The 18949-nt window shown below is 41.9% G+C and overlaps 1 protein-coding gene across 1 annotated transcript; it reads left to right on the top strand.

Moving 5' to 3' along the window:
* The first annotated feature begins 9807 nt into the window (after positions 1–9807).
* gnrh2 (gonadotropin-releasing hormone 2) lies at positions 9808–18529 on the top strand. The gene is made up of 4 exons (XM_063047095.1): positions 9808–9892; positions 12319–12489; positions 15336–15419; positions 18237–18529. Exons 2-4 carry the CDS (start codon positions 12352–12354, stop codon positions 18273–18275), a joined length of 261 nt encoding a protein of 86 aa, XP_062903165.1. The 5' UTR covers positions 9808–9892; positions 12319–12351; the 3' UTR covers positions 18276–18529.
* Positions 18530–18949: the final 420 nt, after the last annotated feature.

Genomic DNA, 18949 nt, shown 5'->3' with positions numbered 1-18949 from the left:
CCCCTAGTTCTAGTGTCTCCTACCAGTGGAAACAGCATTCCTGCCTCTATTTTATCTATCCCTTTCATAATTTTATGCTTCACAAGATCGCAAGACAAAGGAGCAAAAGTAGGCCATTTGGCCCATTGAGTCTGCTCCGCCACTCCATCATGAGGTATATTATTCTCCCATCTAGTTTCTATAAGATCTCCTTTTATTCTTCTGGAGTCTAGCAAGTACAGACCCAGGCGACTTAATCTCTCCTCATAGTCTAACCCCCTGATCTCTGGAATCAACCTGGTGAACCTTTTCTGCACTGCATCCAAAGCCAGTATACCTTTCCTCCAGTAAGGAAACAAGAACTGCACGCAGTACTCCAGCTGCAGCCTCACCAGTACCCTGTACAGTTGCAGCATAACCTCCCTGCTCTTAAATTCAATCCCTCTGGCAATGAAGGCCAACATTCCACTTGCCTTGATAACCTGTTGTACCTGCAAACCAACCTTTTGTGATTCATGCACAAGCACTCCCAAGTTCCTCTGCACAGCAGCATGCTGCAATATTTTACCATTTAAATAATAATCTGCTGTTCCATTTTTCCTTCCAAAGTGGCTGACCTCGCATTTACCAGCATTGTACTCCATCTGCCAGACCCTTGCCCACTCACTTAACCTATCTATATCTCTCTGCAGACTCTCTGTATCTTCTGCACAATTTGCTTTTCCACTCAATTTAGTATCATCAGCAAACTTAGATACATGACAATCGGTTCCCTCCTTCAGATCATTAATGTATATTGTGAACATTTGTGGGCCCATTACCGACCCCTGTGGCACACCGCTCACCACTGATTGCCAACTAGAGTAACACCTATATATCCCAACTCTCTGAGTTCCATTAGCTAACCAATCCTCCATCCATGCTAATATATCACCCCCAACTCTATGCATTCTTATCTTATGGATAAGTCTTTTATGTAGCACCTTATCAAATCCCGTCTGGAAATCCAAGTAAATAACATCCATTTGTTCCCCTCTATCCACTGCGCTCGTTATATCCTCAAAGAACTCCAGTAAGTTTGTCAAACAGGACCTGCCTTTGCTGAATCCATGCTGTGTTTGCCTGATGGATCTATTTCTTTCCAGATGCCTCGCTATTTTCTCTTTAATGATAGCTTCAAGCATTTTTCAAATACAGACGTTAAACTAACTGGCCTATAGCTACCTGCAATTTGCCAACATCCTTTTTTGAACAGTGGTGTGGCATTTGCCTTCTTCCAATCTGCCAGGACCTGTCCAGAGTCCAGAAAATTTTGGTGAATTATCACCAAAGCCTCAACTATAACCTCTGCCATTTCTTTCAGTACCCTGGGATGCATTTTATCAGGACCAGGGGACTTGTCTATCTTCAGGCCCACAAGTTTTCTCAGCACTACCTCTTTAGTGATAGCTATTGTATTGAGGTCCTCACCTCCCATCGCATCCATAACATCCCTCTTTGGCATGTTAGATGTGTTCTCCACTGTGAAACCAACACAAAATAGCCATTCAAAGCCTCAACCATTTCCTCATTACCCAATGTCAATTCCCCCTTCTCGTCCTCCAAGGGACCTACGTTTACTTTAGCCACTCTTTTCTGTTTTATATAATTATAAAAACTGTTACCATCTGTTTTTATATTTTGTCCTAGTTTATTTTCATAATCTAGCTTCCCTTTATTTATTGCTCACTTAGTGGTATTTTGTTGGTTTAAAGTTTTCCCAGTCTTCCAATTTCCCACTACTCCTGGTGACTTTGTATGCACAAGCTTTTAGTTTGATGTCTTCTTTTATTTCCTTAGTTATCCAAGGCTGGCTGTCTCCACCCTTACTGTCCTTGCTTTTGACTGGAATATACTTTGTTGAGCACCGCGAAAAATCTATTTAAAAGTCTTCCACTGTTCCTCAACCGTCCTATCGTATAGCCTGTGTTCCCAGTCTACACTAGCCAACTCCTCCTTCATCCCAGTGTAGTCTCCATTGTTTAGGCATAATACACTGGTTTTCGATCGAACTATTACACCCTCCATTTGTATGAGAAAATCAATCATACTGTGAGCACTCTTTCCAAGAGGATCCCTAACTACAGGATCACTAATTTGACCTGTCTCATTGAATAGGACCAGATCTAAGATAACACGTTCCCTTGTAAGTTCAGTAACATGCTGTTCAAGAAAGCCATCATGGATACATGCTCTGAAGTTCTCCTCAAGACCGCCTTGACCAACTTTATTCACCCAATCTATGTGCAAGTTAAAGTCCCCCATGATAACTATTCTTACATGCATCAGATATTTCTGTTTATTGCCTGTGCCACTGTAATGTTATTAATTGGTGGCCGATAGACAACTCCCACCAGTGATTTTTTTCCCTTTGCTATTCCTAATCTCTCCCCAGATGGATTTAACATTCTGCTCCTTAAATCTTATATCATCTCTCACTATCGCCCTGATCTCATCTTTAATTAAGAGCACTACCCCACCTCCCTTACCTTCCTGCCTATCTTTCCGTATTACCTGATGTCTTTGGATATTTAATTCTCAATCCTCTTCACCCTGTAACCACATCTCTGTAATGGCCATTAAATCATACCTCTTTGTACTGATTTGTGCCACAAGTTCACTGACCTTGTTTCGAATATGACTGGCATTCAAATAAAGTGCCCTTACACTTGTAGTGCTTTTAAAATCTTGTAACCTTTTACTCTTGACTTTTCTTCACTTCACTCTTATTTTTCTCTTTTTTTATCTTTTGTTTTTTCTTTATCTTTATCCACACTTTTCTCTTTCATTTTATCTATACCTCTCCAGTCTGTTGAAACCACCCCCCGACTATTTGGTTTAAAGCCCTATCCACGGCCCTAGTTATGCGATTCACTAGGATCCAGGTCCCATCAAGGTTCAGGCGGAGCCCGTCCCATTGGTACAGCTCCCTCCTTCCTCAATACTGGTGCCAATTTTTGCATGAACTCTAACCCACTTCTACCACACCTATCTTTGAGCCAAGCATTTAGCTTTCTAATTTTCTTGACTCTATGCCAATTTGCACATGGCTCGGGTAGTGATCCAGGGATTACTAGCTTTTTGGTTCTGCTTTTTAATTTTGTCCCTAGCTGCTCACATTCCTTCAGCGGAACTTCTTTACTCGTTCTTCTTATGTCGTTGGTACTCACATGGATCATGACAACTGGATCTTTCCCCTCCCACTGCAAATTCCTCTGCAGGTCAGATAAGATGCCCCGAACCTGGGCTCCAGGCAGGCAACACAGCCTTCGGCACACTCTTTCCTCATAACAGAGAACTCTGTCTATTCCCCTGACCATACTCAGAATCAGAATCAGGTTTATCATTGCTGGCATGTGTCGTGAAACTTGTTAACTTAGCAGCAGCAGTTCAATACAATACATAATACAGAAGAAAAAATAATAAATTACAGTATACATATATTGAATAGATTAAAAATTGTGCAACAAACAGAAATAATATATATTTAAAAAGTGAGGTAGTGTTCAAGGGTTCAATGTCCATTTAGGAATCGGATGGCAGAGGGGAAGAAGTTCCTGAATCACTGAGTGTGTGCCTTCAGGCTTCTGTATCTCCTACCTGATGGTAACAGTGAGAAAAGGGCATGCCCTGTGTGCTGGAGGTCCTTTAATAATGGACGCTGCCTTTCTGAGACACCACTCCTTGAAGGTGTCCTGGGTACTTTGTAGGCTAGTACCCAAGATGGAGCAGACTATATTTACAACCTCTGCAGCTTTTGGTCCTGTGCAGTAGCCTCCCCATACCAGACAACGATGCAGCCTGTCAGAATGCTCTCCATGGTATGTCTATAGAAGTTTTTGAGTGTATTTGTTGACATACCAAATCTCTTCAAACTCCTAATGAAGTATAGTCGTTGTCTTGCCTTCTTTATAACTGCATCGATATGTTGCGTCCAGGTTAGATCCTCAGAGATCTTGACATCCAGGAACTTAAAACTGTTCACTCTCTCCACTTCTGATCCCTCTATGAGTATTGGTATGTGTTCCTTCGTCTTACCCTTCCTGAAGTCCACAATATGCTCTTTCATCTGACTGACGTTGAGTGCCAGGTTGTTGCTGCAACACCACTCCACTGTGGCATATCTCTCTCCTGTACGCCCTCTCGTCACCACCTGAGATTCTACCAACAATGGTTGTATCAGCAACTTTATAGATGGTATTTGAGTTATGCTTAACCACACATCTATCCCCAATTACACTACATTTCTCTTCTTCCCCCCTCTTGAAAGGCTCCCTGAACTATGGTGCCACAGTTAGGATGCTCATCCTTCCTACAGCCCCCCACTGACAGGGAGCAAAAACATCAGACCTGTTGGACAAGCTCAAGGGCTGAGGTTCCTCCAGCACTGTCTCTTGGATGCCATTACCCACCTCACTCACAGTCACACCCTCTTGTCTCTGACCACAGATCGAATTTGAGGCAGCTAATCTATCAGGTGTGAGTACGTCCTGAAACAGTGAAGAAGGTGAATGGTTGAGTCGGTAGTGAAGAAGGCGAATGCAATGTTGGCATTCATTTCTAGAGGAATAGAGTATAGGAGCAGGGATGTGATGTTGAGGCTCTATAAGGCGCTGGTGAGACCTCACTTGGAGTACTGTGGGCAGTTTTGGTTTCCTTATTTAAGAAAGGATGTGCTGACGTTGGAGAGGGTGCAGAGAAGATTCACTAGAATGATTCCGGGAATGAGAGGGTTAACGTATGAGGAACGTTTGTCCGCTCTTGGACTGTATTCCTTGGAGTTTAGAAGAATGAGGGGAGACCTCATAGAAACATTTCAAATGTTAAAAGGCACGGACAGAGTGGATGTGGCAAAGTTATTTCCCATGATGGGGGAGTCTAGTACGAGAGGGCATGACTTAAGGATTGAAGGGCGCCCTTTCAGACAGAAATGCGAAGAAATTTTTTTAGTCAGAGGGTGGTGAATCTATGGAATTTGTTGCCATGGGCAGCAGTGGAGGCCAAGTCATTAGGTGTATTTAAGTCATTGGGTGTATTGATAGGTATCTGAGTAGCCAGGGCATCAAAGGTTATGGTGAGAAGGCAGGGGAGTGGGACTAAATAGGAGAAAATGGATCAGCTCATGATAAAATGGCGGAGCAGACTCGATGGGCTGAATGGCCTACTTCTGCTCCTTTGTCTTATGGACTTATGGTCTTATGGAATCCAGGGAACTCTACCCCTCCCTGCTGTGCTGCAGTGTTTGAAGCTCAGATTCCAGGTCATCAACTTTGAGCCCGAGTTCCTCAGGCAACCAACACTTGCTGCAGATGTGGTCACCAGGAACCACAATGGGGTCCACCAGCCCCCACATCTTGCAGTTACAGCACATCACCTGATCCTGCATCATCCCTGTATTTAATTAGCTGCAACTTAGTGACTTTTTATTCAACCAGTACAAAAGCCTTACTTGCTACTTTACCTGTGCCTCCTTGCCAAAGCCTCACTCCTAAACTGGTCCCCCCACACAATGGGCGCTTTGCTTCAACCCTGCTTTTCTGTTATCTGCTCCTGTTATTGATTTGTGAATCGATTGTTCCAGTGCTAATACACCGAGCCCTGTGACATGCTCCTTTTTTAAACTCTTCTCCCTGACCTGTGGGAAGCTTGTTCTCTTTTTAAATCGATTGGTCTGCTGCTCATGCGCCAAAAATGTCTATCAGAATTTTTACAGCAGTGACTGATAAACTTTCTCAGGTAAGATATGACAGGAGGTTGTGAAGTCATAGTGAGCGAGTACAGTGGAAAGGCTGTACAGGTATGGTTGAATTGCTCAAGAGGAACGTGACACATCTGCCCTCCACACTGAAGTTTAATGCAAAATGATTTTCTGTATCAAATCGGATCCTGACAATGTATGGAAACGCTTTGTAAAATTCTGCAAGTGAATAACAAATCTCAGGTTGAAGTCGATGATGAGTAAGATCATAAACACGAGAAATTCTGCAGATGCTGGAAATCCAAAGCAACACACACAAAATGCTGCAGGAACCCAGCAGGCCAGGCAGCATCTACGGAAAAGAGTAAACAGTCGACGTTTTGGGCTGAAACACAAGACCCTTGACATGTCGACTGTTTACTCTTTTCTGTAGATGCTGCCTGGCCTGCTGAGTTCCTCCTGCATTTTGTGTGAGTTGCTACAGATGATGAGTTAATGTGGAAACACACAACACTGTAGACAGTGACGGTGGCCTTTCACACCAGTGACTGGGCTCCTGAATAACAAATTCCCTGCAGCAGGCCTGTAGTTACACAGTTATGTCCGGAGATGAGGTCAATGAAGAGATTATTCAGAGTTTGTTAGCTGATGATTCATGCTTCCTAGTTGTTTATTTACTATGGTTTCATCAATTTCTAAGATTGGCAGTTTTATCCCATAATTGATTATTGCCAGCTGGCTTCCCATCTCATTAGCAGACTGATGGGAGAAGAAGGTTTAGCTGAGTTAAAGTTTTAAAAGAACCCAACTATACAGAGCAGAAAAAAATATAATTTTTATAGATTTTAAATGGTTTTCAACATTCTCTGCTGGCTCTCAGAGCAAGTCCATCACGCCCACTATGAATAGTGATTGATCAAAATGGAAGGTGCTTTCAAATGATGACACTTGTGGTAGTGTATCTAAGGCCTGAACCTCCACAGTCCTTCAGAATAAGACATTCCCTTTGCATACCCCACGATATGCCAGTGATAATAAACCTAATTCTGATTAGTGCTTTAAGGAAGGATTTTTGGAATGTAGACTACTGTCCATAAAGGACCAGCAATATATTTCAGCATGCCGTTTAGCTTGGTGGTGTTCTCATGCACCTGTTGTCCTTGACCATTGTAGGTGGCAGTGGTTTAGGATGAGTGACTACATTGCATTTCCAGATGGTGTCTACTGTGCGTTGATGCAGAGGGAATAGATCTTTAGGGAGGTTGATGGAGTACCAATCCAGTGGACTGTTTTGTCCTGGATGGTGTTGAGCTGCTTGAGATCTGTTGTCCCTGCACTCAACCAAGCTTGTGAGGAGTGTTCTATCATGCTCCTGATTCATGCATTGTAGATAGTGGAAAAGACGTGAGGTGATGGACATGAGTTAAGCACCATGCCTCTGCTCTACTCTTTCAGCCCTGGTATTTATAGGACAGTGACAGTTGCAGGCAGAGGTGAGTCCCAGGACATCGCTAGTGGAGAACCCAGCAACAGTAAGGCAACTGAATATTAAGGGTGGTGATTAGATTCCCCTTTCACAACATGCTGGAGGAACTCAGCAGGTCGGACAGCATCCGTGGAAACGTTGACTGATCGTTTCCATGGATGCTGCCTGACCTGCTGAGTTCCTCCAGTGTGTTTTGAGTGTTGCTTTGACCCCAGCATCTTCAGAGTATTTTCTGTTTAGATTCCCCTTTGTTGCAGATGACCATTGCCTCCTACTTTCGAATCACAGACATTACTTACTATTTTTCATCTAATTCTTAAGTTCCTGCTGCATGTGGGTATCGACTGCTTCATTTGCTGAGGAGTTATGCATGGATTTTTAAATTATGCATTCATCAGTGAACATCTCTAATTCTGGTCTTGGAGGAAAGGTCACTGAAGAAGCCGCTGGAAGTGTTTGGGCTATGAGCTTCAGCGAGGAGGTGGAGGAAGTCTGACAACAGCCAGTATGACCGCAGCCATTGGAGATTTCCCCTTTGATGCCCATTGACCAGCTTCAACCAGGTCACATTGATACAATCGTCAGTTCGACACTGCCTTGGTTAGACCACCCTCACCCCACATCCCGAATTCAGTGGTCCATGAGATCTTGAGCTGTGTAGTCCTGACAAAGCCCAAAGAAGCTCACGAGCCTGCCCCATCACTCAATATGATCATGGCTGATGTAACTGGTGTCAACTCTTCCTCTGGGCTAGTTCCCAAAACCCTCAATTCCTTGATCTTTCAACCAGTTATCTAACTCCACTTTCAATACTACTAATGATCTAGCCTCTACAACCCCTTGCAATAGAGAATTCCAGAGATTCACCATACTCTCTGCAATGACGGACACCTTTTCTTGAAAGCATGATTACTCATTCAAAAATCTCCCATCAAAACACAGTACCTAAGGTACAGATGAGTGAGTTCTATGTAACAGTGCTATCAAGGATGGTTCCACCACTTTCCTGACAATTGACTGGGCAGTAATGAGTTGAATTGGACTTCTGTCTTTCTGTGAACTGAATCCCCCGGGACAATTTTCCACAATTTTGGTTAGACCAGTGTTGTCTCATCATGCATTTCCTGACTCATCTGTTGCAGAGTCCTTGGGTCAGGGACCTTAGATCTAACACACTGGAGTGGGAGGCATCCTTGATCCCAAAGGATTGCCAAAGAAGGATAAAAGGTAAGTATTTAAGGGAGAAGGAAATAGGCATTTATACTGTGTTACGTACCCCGTAACTGGGTTGCCAAACCAGCAGAAATGGATCACTCAGTTGGAGTCTGGATTACTAGAACTAAGAAAGTTTTATTAAAGAAACAAGCAACACAGTAATCGAAAGGATAATAAATGCAACAGTTCAGCAACGATAAACACACATGTGCACAGAATTAAGATAACAGCATCAATCAAGCTCTATCGTTGTCTAGGGGTAAATGACCAAATTTCAAAGTGACACAAAAGTTCAGTCCAATTTAGTTCAGTTCGCTGTAATCGTTGCCATGGTGATGGACAACGTGGGGGGAGGGAGAGAGAGAACGGGAACGACTGATCATTCAGAACGGCTTCCACTCACAGACCGGCGATAATTGCTCACAAGCAGCTTTTGGGCAGGTCCTTGGTGATGTCACCTGAGGTCACCGACTGTGACCCCTCCTCCAGATGCGGTCGATCCTCTGCAGTGAACCCGGCACCCAAGCAAGGGCGGACACACACCAGGTTCCCGCCGATCGTACCTTTCCACCCTGTGCGTTGTCCGATACTTCCCACCGACTCGTGAGAGGCGCACCGCTTCCAGGGTCTCGTCACCTCGGGTGTCGTGTGTGTGTCCTGCCTTAGCGAACCTGTCCCTTTTTAACCCCCTGCTGGGGTATCGCCTGTCCATCACTTCAAACAGTTCAGGGTTCAAAGGGGGGAGCCGCTCCAGACAGCTCTCTCTCTCTCCCGTCCCTTCATTACACATCTCCAGATGCTGCTTCATTGTTCCTTATCTCTCCTCCCCCTGGGGACAGGTGGCAGACCAACTGCTGATGCCACTGATGCTAACCCAGGCCAGCAAACATCTTAATTTTATGTGTATTCTCGTCACAACTGATAGCTGGGGAAAGGCAGGAAGGAGGCTTGAGAGAAGCATGAAATGAATGGGTCAAGTGGCCTGTTTCTGAGCTGCATATTTTTTGTTATCCTACTCAGGTTACAAAATCCTCATCCGCAGATTGTCCAGTTTAGCAAAAGACATACTATATATATCAGTAATCAGTGAATCTTCAAAAGAAGATCAGTTCTTACAGGTATAAATTGACAAACATTCTGCAAAGAGGAAAGATCAGAAATATTTAGTGCATCTTGGTTCTTACTTCTGGCAGCAACGGTGTTCACTTTAATGTGTAAACATGTGGATTCGATCTCCGGGGACAGTGATGACGTAATATCCCCAATTGAATACACCGAGTTAGGAATTGTTTGTTCATGGTCACCACGCATTGATTACTCTTCACAAACATGATGATTCCAAACAAACAATTATGATCATCTTATAATACTCCACTTCAGGTCCCTCCCCTTTCTGAATCACGATAAATAGGGAGACAGCTAACCGACGTCTGGTAAGCAGCTCATAGAAAGCTACTTTGAGCTCCTTGTCACAGGTAAGTTATGACTTCTTCGAGTCTTTGATTCTTTATGAAATAATTTTTGTCAAACCTTTTATTTTAAGTTTCAGTTTAATTCATAATAATATAACTTTCAGACTGAATCTTGGTTAATAATTTGATAGATTAATTAATTGTTTTACTTTACAGAAGAATGATCAGAAGGATCTAATAATTAGTTCTCAGAGTATTTTTGAAGCAAACGGACATGGCTGATTGTTACTTGTGGGGTTTATTTTGTAGCTGTAAGTTAAATTCTTCAAGACTTACAAGTTGCTATTTCCAAATAAAGGGTAAATATCAAATTGCAGTTAGGATTTTGCAGAATGAACAATTTCACCACAATGTCATCAACCATTAACATTTCCTTAAACTACATTAGCAGAAAAATGTATTAAAATAGGATTTGAAAGATAAGTTTTAAACTAACATTGAGATTTGACCTAACCTGTTTCACTTTGTTAGTTTTTTTGCACAAAGTGGAGGATTTGGGGATTAATGTGCCTGTACAGTTTTTGTTCAATTTTGTGCTGGAGGAGGGATTTGGGCGTCCTTGTGTCAGTTGTATTTTGTTCGGTTTTATTGTGCAGGAGGGGGATTTGGGGGTTGATGTGCCTGTTCTGATTTTCTTTGACTTTTGGGCGGGGAGGGGGAATTTTGGGGGTTGTTGATTGTTTCTTTTCTTTCTTGGTTTCCTGGTTACTTGGAGATGAAGAAATTCAAACTGTATACTTTGATAATAAATGAACCTTTGAACCTTGAAGATAATGGAAGATACCAAAGAGGATGCACCATGTGGTTGTGTGGATACACACTCAAGTATTTAGTATAGACTCTACTTGGGTTAAGGTGCTTTCAAGTTCTTGGTTGTCCATAACCTTAGTGACCAGTGCTCTGTGATCATTGTGACCTCTACACCTGATTGCATTATCACTTCCCAGAGCCTCACTAAAACCCAAGGTTTGTATAATTTTCCCTCACACTGAGTTTATTCTCTTCAAATCCATGGGCTGCACAATGGCAACATCTGTGATTTCCAAGTATCTGTTGTAACAACTTTATTCAATGTTTCTCAAGACCAGTGATAACATTATATTGAGTTCAAATCCCTCTCCAAAATTTGAGCACATAATTAACGATAAGCATTCAATGGACCAGCAGGGGTGAACACAGTGCTGGGTTTCTCGTCTTTGAACTGAAACCACATCTGCTTGTTCAAAGTGAGGTATTTTTGAAGTACAGAGTTTCTGGTAAGTTGGAAACACAACAGCCAACCTCCCACAAGCAGCAATGTTATGACAATGTGTTTGATAATGACATAGACTGAAAGGTAAAGGATTGAACACCAGAGAGAACTTGCCCACCTATCCCCAGGGACATGGAACTCACCCAAGAGGCTTTAACATATCAGTCTGGATTGAAATGGCAGCCTAGACCTCGCATTGTTGATAGATTGGGCCTTGAACCCAACCTATTGCCTCAGAGAAAGGGTGACACCTGGTCACATTTGACACCAAATACATCCACTGTTAAAGAACTCAGCACAGAGACATCATGAGGGAAATGGAATACAAAACAATAAATTATATAAACACGCTCAGCATAGTCAGCAGGAGAGGAGCTTGCAGCTCCCATTGAATGGCAAATGAAAGATATAGCACTCTCTGTGATAAAAATAATCACAATTTTAATATTATTCTAATCACATTTGAACAGCAATCCAAAGCACTCTACATGCTTAAAAGATACAAGATGTTGACAACTAATTACTTTCAGAGAGAGGTATCTGATTATACCACCTAGTGTATGGAAATTGAAATCCATACATATATAATATTGATCTGCAATTGAACATGCACTATTTAAACTGCCAAAATACAGCAATGGCTTTAAAACTGACCTAGTTTTCTGATCAAACTATCCAAAGATAAATCATTATTGTGATACAATAGTATGTCTGTATTCTTTTCACCTGTATCTTCTCTAATCAGAAATATTCTACCTATAGCTCTGCAGTTTCCATAAAACCATAAGACATAGGAGCAGAATCAGGCCATTCAACCCATCCAGTCTGTTCTGCCATTCCATCTTAGCTGATTTAATTTCCTTCTCAACCCATTCTCTTGCCTTCTTCCCGTAACCTTTGATGCCCTTACTAATCAAAAACCTATAAACCTCCATTTAAAAAATACTCAAAGAGTTGGCCTCCACAGCCTTCAGTGGCAATGAATTTGACAGATTCACCGCCCTCTTGCTCAAGAAATTCCTCCTCATCCATGTTCTAAAGGGACATCTTTTTATTCTGAGGCTGTGCCCTCTGGTCTTAGACTTCACCCACTGCTGGAAACACCCTCTCCACATCAACTCTATCCCGGCCTTTCAATATTCCATAGGTTTCAATGTTTTTCCTTTCTCTTTTACAGAGCCAAAAACTGTGAGATCTCTGCCGGCAGATAATGGCCATCCAAAAAACACTCAGTTTCCTGGTATTTTTCCTGTTGATTGTTAACCCTGAGTTTTCCAGAGCCCAACATTGGTCACATGGTTGGTATCCAGGAGGCAAAAGAGAACTGGATCTACCTCAGTCTGCACCGGTGAGTCTGATTTATCTCCACTGCTTTAATTTTGTGTAATGTTAAATTCCAGCTACAATTCCAACAATTAAGCAGGCTGAGGGAAGAAGCTATTACCCAGTCTGGCAGTCATAGTCCTGAGGCTCCAATGCCTCCTTCCTGATGATTATGGGCCAAAGGGATTGTGGGATGTGTGGCAGGGATCCTGAACACTGCTTTAGGCCCTTGACTAACTCAAATGTTTCAGATCATTAATATTCCAAACAACATTTTATTTCATGTAAAACATCTATTTTTGAATATATTGAACATATGAAACAGTAACATTTCCAAGACAATTTGAGTTTATTGTTCTGAACATAAGTTCGGTGAGGTATAGGTACAGTACAAAGGAAAATTTGCATACAACCGCATCAGAAGGATGAAGGGACAGACAGCACACAGAATATAGATTATACATTAGCTATATATTAAATAATGCCATATGCAATAAAAGTCCATATGCAGTCGCAAGTATATATTTTATGAAGTTAATTGCCTGGAATAGGAAGGAATGGGAGATGGGATTGATTTGATGACACTAAGATTGGCAGTGTTGTGGACAGTGAGGAAGGCTTTCAAAGCTTGCAGACGGATCTGGGCCAGAAAGTGGCAGATGGAATTTAATGCAGACAAGTGTGAGGTGTTGCATTTTGGAAGGACAAATCAAGGTAAGACATACACAGTAAATTGTAGGGCACTGAGGTGTGCAGAGGAACAAAGAGATCTGGGAGTTCAGATACATAATTCCCTGAAAGTGGTGTCACAGGTAGACAGGGTTGTAAAGAAGGCTTTTGGCATCCTGGCATTCATAAAACAAAGTATTGAGTATAGGAGTTGGGATGTTGTGGAGAGGTTGTATAAGACATTGGTGAGGTCAAATTTGGAGTATTGTGTACAGTTCTGGTCAACTAACTATAGGAAGGATATCAGTAAGATTGAAAGAGTGCAGAGAAAATTTACTAGGATGTTGCTGAGTCTTCAGGAGTCGAGTTACAGGGAAAGATTGAACAGGTTAGGACTTTATTCCTTGGAGCATAGAAGAATGAGGGGAGATTTGATAGAGGTTTACAAAATTATGAGGGGTATAGACAGAGCAAATGTGAATAAGCTCTTTCCACTTAGATTAGGAGAGATAAATATGAGATGACATGGCTTAAGGGTGAAAGGGGAAAGGTTTGGGGAAACAGTGGGAACTTTTTCACTCAGAGTGCTGGGAGTGTGGAACGAGCTGCCATCTGATGTGGTGAATGCGGGCTCACTCTTAAGTTTTAAGAATAAGTTGGATAGGTACATGGATGGGAGAGGTCTGGTGGGTTAGGGACTGAATGCAGGTCAATGGGACCAGCGTAATAATGTTTTGGCACAGACTAGAAGGGCCAAATGGCCTGTTTTCTGTGCTGTAGAGTTCAATGGTTCTAATAGATGAATGTGAACCTTGGCAGGCATCACTGGCAGTGCTGGAAATATTGTCAATAACAAATTACCCACCGGAAGTTACTGATCAACAGTTATCAAGAACCATGAAGTTCCTGCAATGAAAATGTTCCCGTGGTGCTCCAGGCTTTATTCATTCACCAGAAGTGCTGATTAATGCACAAGTCGGGGTGGCAGGTAGTTTGGAAGGAATATGGCTGTAATAATTCCCAGGAAGCTGACTGGTCAATACTAAATATTGAGAATTGGTGCGAAATACCATTAAAAAACTTGCATAAACGGACCTGATGTAGGGGAGTGACCTGATGTGAGTGAATGATCTGATGTTGGAGAATGATCTGATATGGAGACGTAGAAGATATTGGGGAGCAATGCAGTGGGGGGAGTGATCTGAGGTTGGGAAGAGACCTGATTCAGGATCAACCTGATTTGGGGAAGAGACCTGCTGCCCTCAAACTTTCTTGACATTCACCCTCTGTCCCTGCTGCTTTGACGTTGTCCTATCAACCAGCCAGGCCTTCCTGAAGATTGTGGGTGTCAAAAAGACTGGGGGATGTGTGGGACGAGACCTGGACAAATTCAACTTTGTTAGTTCATTAATGCTGCCCTCAAACTTTGTTAACATTCATTCTCTGTCTTTGCTGCTCTGACGTGTCCTGTCAACCAGCCAGTCCAGACTTCTTGCTGTCATGGAGAATGGGTGGCACTGGAAGCAGTACTTGCAGTCTCCTTTTTTCTAGCTTCATCTTTCCCCCTCTCTGATACATCAGTCTTCCATCAGCTGCCTAACAGTACTGAGGAGCAACAGGACAAACAAGGCCACATGGCCGTCAGGCACCAGTGGAAAATACAAAGGGTGAAATATCTATTGTTCATTCTGTATTGTTTTTATGACTACACATAAAATGTATTGGAAGCCAGTACTGAGAAGTGATGCAGGGTTTTGATGTAAGTGAACAAGTGACAAGGTGTAGAACAGTGTACATTAGGTCCTAATGTAAAAGTCTGGGTCTATACGAGTTGCATTCAAATCTGTCACTGAATGGGTAGAAATGAGAGTACTGGAAACACAGGAGCAGCAGATAAACACCATTAAAAGAATTAAACCTGATGTGAATATAAGACAAAGAGCACCATGAATGGATCAAGTTCAGACAGTGACAAGCTGTTGATCTCTGTTGGATGGTGGAACAGGCTTAGGAGTTCCACAGGAAACCCAGAGACGATAAAGTGTTTGAGAATATTTTCATCATTCACTCAAAATCTTCTTTATGCAACCTGTCCTCTTACTCCAACTCTTTCAACCCCAATAGCTCTGTGGAGAACCTGCTCAGGATGGCCTAAGACAATTGATCTGGATGTTGAATTCACTCTTCCCTGTTGCTTTTCAGGTTTCAGAAGAACTCAAATTATGTGAAGGAGAGAACTGCATATTCCTGCGAAGCTCTCAGAAAGACTTTGTGAGGAGCATTTTGGTAAGAACTGTTATGAGTTGTGACAAGGTGCCACAGATGAGGGCGAGAACCTTTGCTATTACAGGAAAGATACTGGCATGACTAGAAGATTGCCTGACTGGCAGGAGACAAAGAGTGGGAATAAAGGGGGCCTTTTCTTGTTGGCTAGTTTGTGACTAGTGATGTTCCACAGGGTTCAGTGCTGAGGCCACTTCTTTTTCTTCTTCCCACTCTCTGCAGAAAGACTTACACGCGTTGGAAGAATAGGAAAAGAAGTGGCAGCTGGAATACAGTGTAGGGAAGTGTATGGTCACGCACTTTGGTAGAAGAAATAAAGTTGTAGACTATTTTCTAAACAGGGAGTAAATTCAGAAATCAGAGGTGCAAAGAGACTTGAGAGTCTTAGTACAAGATTCCCTTAAGGTTAACTTGCAGACTTAGTCAGTGCAAATGTAATATTGGCGTTCATTTTGAGAGGACTAGAATATAAAAGTAAGGATGTAATGCTGAGGCCTTATAAGGCATTGGTCAGACTGCACTTGGAATATTGTGAGCAGATGAAAGGATGTTTTGGCATTGATACTGTGAATGAAAGGGTTAACATGCAGTACTGTGTAAAAGTTTTAGGTACGTATAGTGCTAGACTGATTAAGTCTTTCGTACAGTACTGTAGTAATTTTATGTACTGCACAGTACTGCTGCAAAAAAATCATGATGTGAATGATGATAAATCTGATTTAGATATGGGTGTCCATTGTAGAAGGAGAGTGGGAAGAGGGAAAAGAGAGGGGAATCATGGTCAGGAAATGGGGAAGGGAGAGGGGAGGGAGCAGAAAGCAACGGAGACATTCTGTAATGATCAATAAACCAATCGCTAGGAATCACATTACCTTGCCTGGTGTCTGCACCTGCATCAGCCCTTGTCCCTGGCACTACTTCTCTGCCACCTCCCCTACACCTATCCCACAGCACCCCACCCTCGCTTTTCCCAACACCCTTTGATTCCACCAGATTTACAAACTTACTCTCTGCTCCAGATTGACAAACACAGTACAGTGCAGAAGTCTAAGGCACCCTCGCGATATTTATGCACCTAAGACTTCTGCACAGTACCGTATGGGGAGCCTTTGATGGCCCTGGGCCTGTTCTCATTGGAGTTTAGATGAGGAGAGATCTCATTGAAATATATTGAATCTTGAAAGTAGTAGCTATAGTGGAATTGGAGATGATCGTCTTGGACCAGAGGGTGCAGACTCAGAATATAGGGATGTCCATTTAGAACAGGGATGAGGAATATTTTCTTTAGCAAGAGGGTGGTGAATCAATGGAATTCCATGCCACAGGGAACTGTGAGGGCTAATTCACTGGGTATGTTTAAAGTGGAAGTTGATAGGTTCTAGAATAATGAGTGTGTCAAAGTTTACAAGGAAAAGGCAGGAGAATGTGAGCGAGAGGGATAATAAATAGCCAAGATGGAATGGCAGAGCAAACACAATGGGCTGAATGGCCTTGTTCTGCTCCTGTATCTTTAGTGATGTTTAACCAATTGGTTAGAAACAGCAGAAGCCTTCTGTATTCATCTGAGCAGCCATTGTGAGGAAAATAGGTCCAATGTTGAACTCACACATCATGAGCCTACGAGCTAAGACACTGCCTCACTAAGCCATCAGTGGGTCTTGTGCATCTCCAGTGCTCCCCAGCTATACAGGATCTTCCATGTTGTGATGAGACTGGAGGAAATGGTTTAATTGGTGAAATAGTTTATTTTCACATGTACTCAGGTCCAGTGAAAAACTAATTTTGCATGTCATCTACACAGGTCATTTCATCACATCAGTGCATTAAGGTAGTAGAGGGGAAAATAACAGAATGCAGAATAAAGTGTCACACTTACAGATAAAGTGCAGTGCAGGAAGTCAAAATGGTGCAAGTTCATAGCAAGGTGAATTGTGAGGTCAAGAGTCCATCTTATTGCCTTTGGTAACCATATGATAGTCCTACAATAACGAGGTAGAAGCTGTCCTTGATGCTTGTGGTTAAAGAGAATTTTGTATCTTTTGTCTGATGGGAGAGGAGAAGATGAGAAAATGTCTAGGGTGGGAAGGTCTTTGATTATGTTGGCTGCTTTATTGAGATAGTGAAAGTATTAACAGAATCCATAGCATGGAAGCTGGTTTTGATGACGTGCTTGGACAAGGACAAGCTCTTGTTGATGTTCACTTCAAGGAACATGAAGCTCTCATCTTTAACTGCTTCAAGTTCAGGATAGAGAAACTGCAGGGAAATTTAGAAGAGGGTGATGCTAAGTCCAAGAGGAACAAACACTATTGATAGCAAAGACACATATTTGGCTAAACAAACAGTGAGAAGATAAGCTTTTTAATTCAGCATAATATTTGAAACAATTTTATTTACATATAGCATCTTAGAGGGCTGCAGGAAAAGAGAAGGAAAGGGGGACCAAATGGATAGATTTCACAAGCAGATAGCATTGGCACATCAGGCTGGAGTTGCCTCATTCTGGGCTGTAAGTTTCCATGAATAAACATTGTTATCCAGTGTAAGTTGATGATGTTCCTATAATGCCATAATTCCAACAAAAATAGCAATTGTGTTCAAGTGTAGATGTTAAATTGTTTATCTTCGCTTTCTGTTGAGAACAATTAATTATTGGTGAATCAACAGATCTGAGCTTTTCTGGAATAATATGGGATTGTGAATGTTTTCAACACAGTGAATGTGTTATCAACCACGTACTTTGATAATAAATTTACTTTGAACTTCGAACTTCAACTCTGTTCTTTCTCTTTCCCTTCATCACTATGCCTATAACATCAGACCGATATGTTGGTGCGAAGGTTTCAGAAGACAAACTGAATTTCAACTTATTTTCAAATCGTGTCAAGTACCAATTGTAACACAAGCTGATGTTGAAGAAGAAAGAAAGTCTTCAAAGCTATGATTTTAAAAGCCTGAAAGAGTATTTGTTAAGTATACAGTAGCATTTCCTCATGTACACATGGCATGTGATAAAATGTTATGTGATTAAAGTAAACTTTATAGAGAGTTTTCCTCTTCTGTGTAATAAAGGATTTTATTATGCTACATCCCCACACCAATTCTGAAATATTATTATTTGAAAATGGAAATGCACAAAGTCCAAACACAAGTTTTGTTTGCTGCTATCTCTTATTAGGAAAAATTATTATATCTTTATAGTGAAAATCAGTATTGCTAAGATGAAAGATTTCTTTACAGGAGTACATTACAATCTGTGTTCTCTGTAGGCAACAAGTACTCAGTGGAAGGGTTTTGGATGGGTAAGAAATAAAGTAGTTCTTCATCCTACTGCACAGAAATGTGTTCCAATCACACTTACACCTTCCTGTGGTCCTCTCATTTCTTTCACAACATTATGTTGTGCTGCAGATGTATGTAGATATAAGCCAGGTTGGAGAAGTATAAATTCAATATTTCTGGTATAATAAGATAGCCCAACAATCTGTTGAGATTGTTGAGATGGAGCTGTATCATCCAGTCATCCAGAACTA

Source organism: Mobula hypostoma, chromosome 4 (genome assembly GCF_963921235.1).
Source record: "Mobula hypostoma chromosome 4, sMobHyp1.1, whole genome shotgun sequence".
NCBI classification, from domain to species: domain Eukaryota; kingdom Metazoa; phylum Chordata; class Chondrichthyes; order Myliobatiformes; family Myliobatidae; genus Mobula; species Mobula hypostoma.
This window is presented reverse-complemented; position numbering and strand designations above follow the sequence as displayed.

What these genes read in the sequence shown, in the direction of transcription:
- gnrh2 (XM_063047095.1), top strand. Translation starts at nt 12,352, where the DNA reads ATGGCCATCCAAAAAACACTCAGTTTCCTGGTATTTTTCCTGTTGATT. An exon ending in ATCTACCTCAGTCTGCACCG is followed by an intron (nt 12,490 to 15,335) that starts GTGAGTCTGATT and finishes GTTGCTTTTCAG; the next exon opens with GTTTCAGAAGAACTCAAATT. An exon ending in ACTTTGTGAGGAGCATTTTG is followed by an intron (nt 15,420 to 18,236) that starts GTAAGAACTGTT and finishes CTATAACATCAG; the next exon opens with ACCGATATGTTGGTGCGAAG.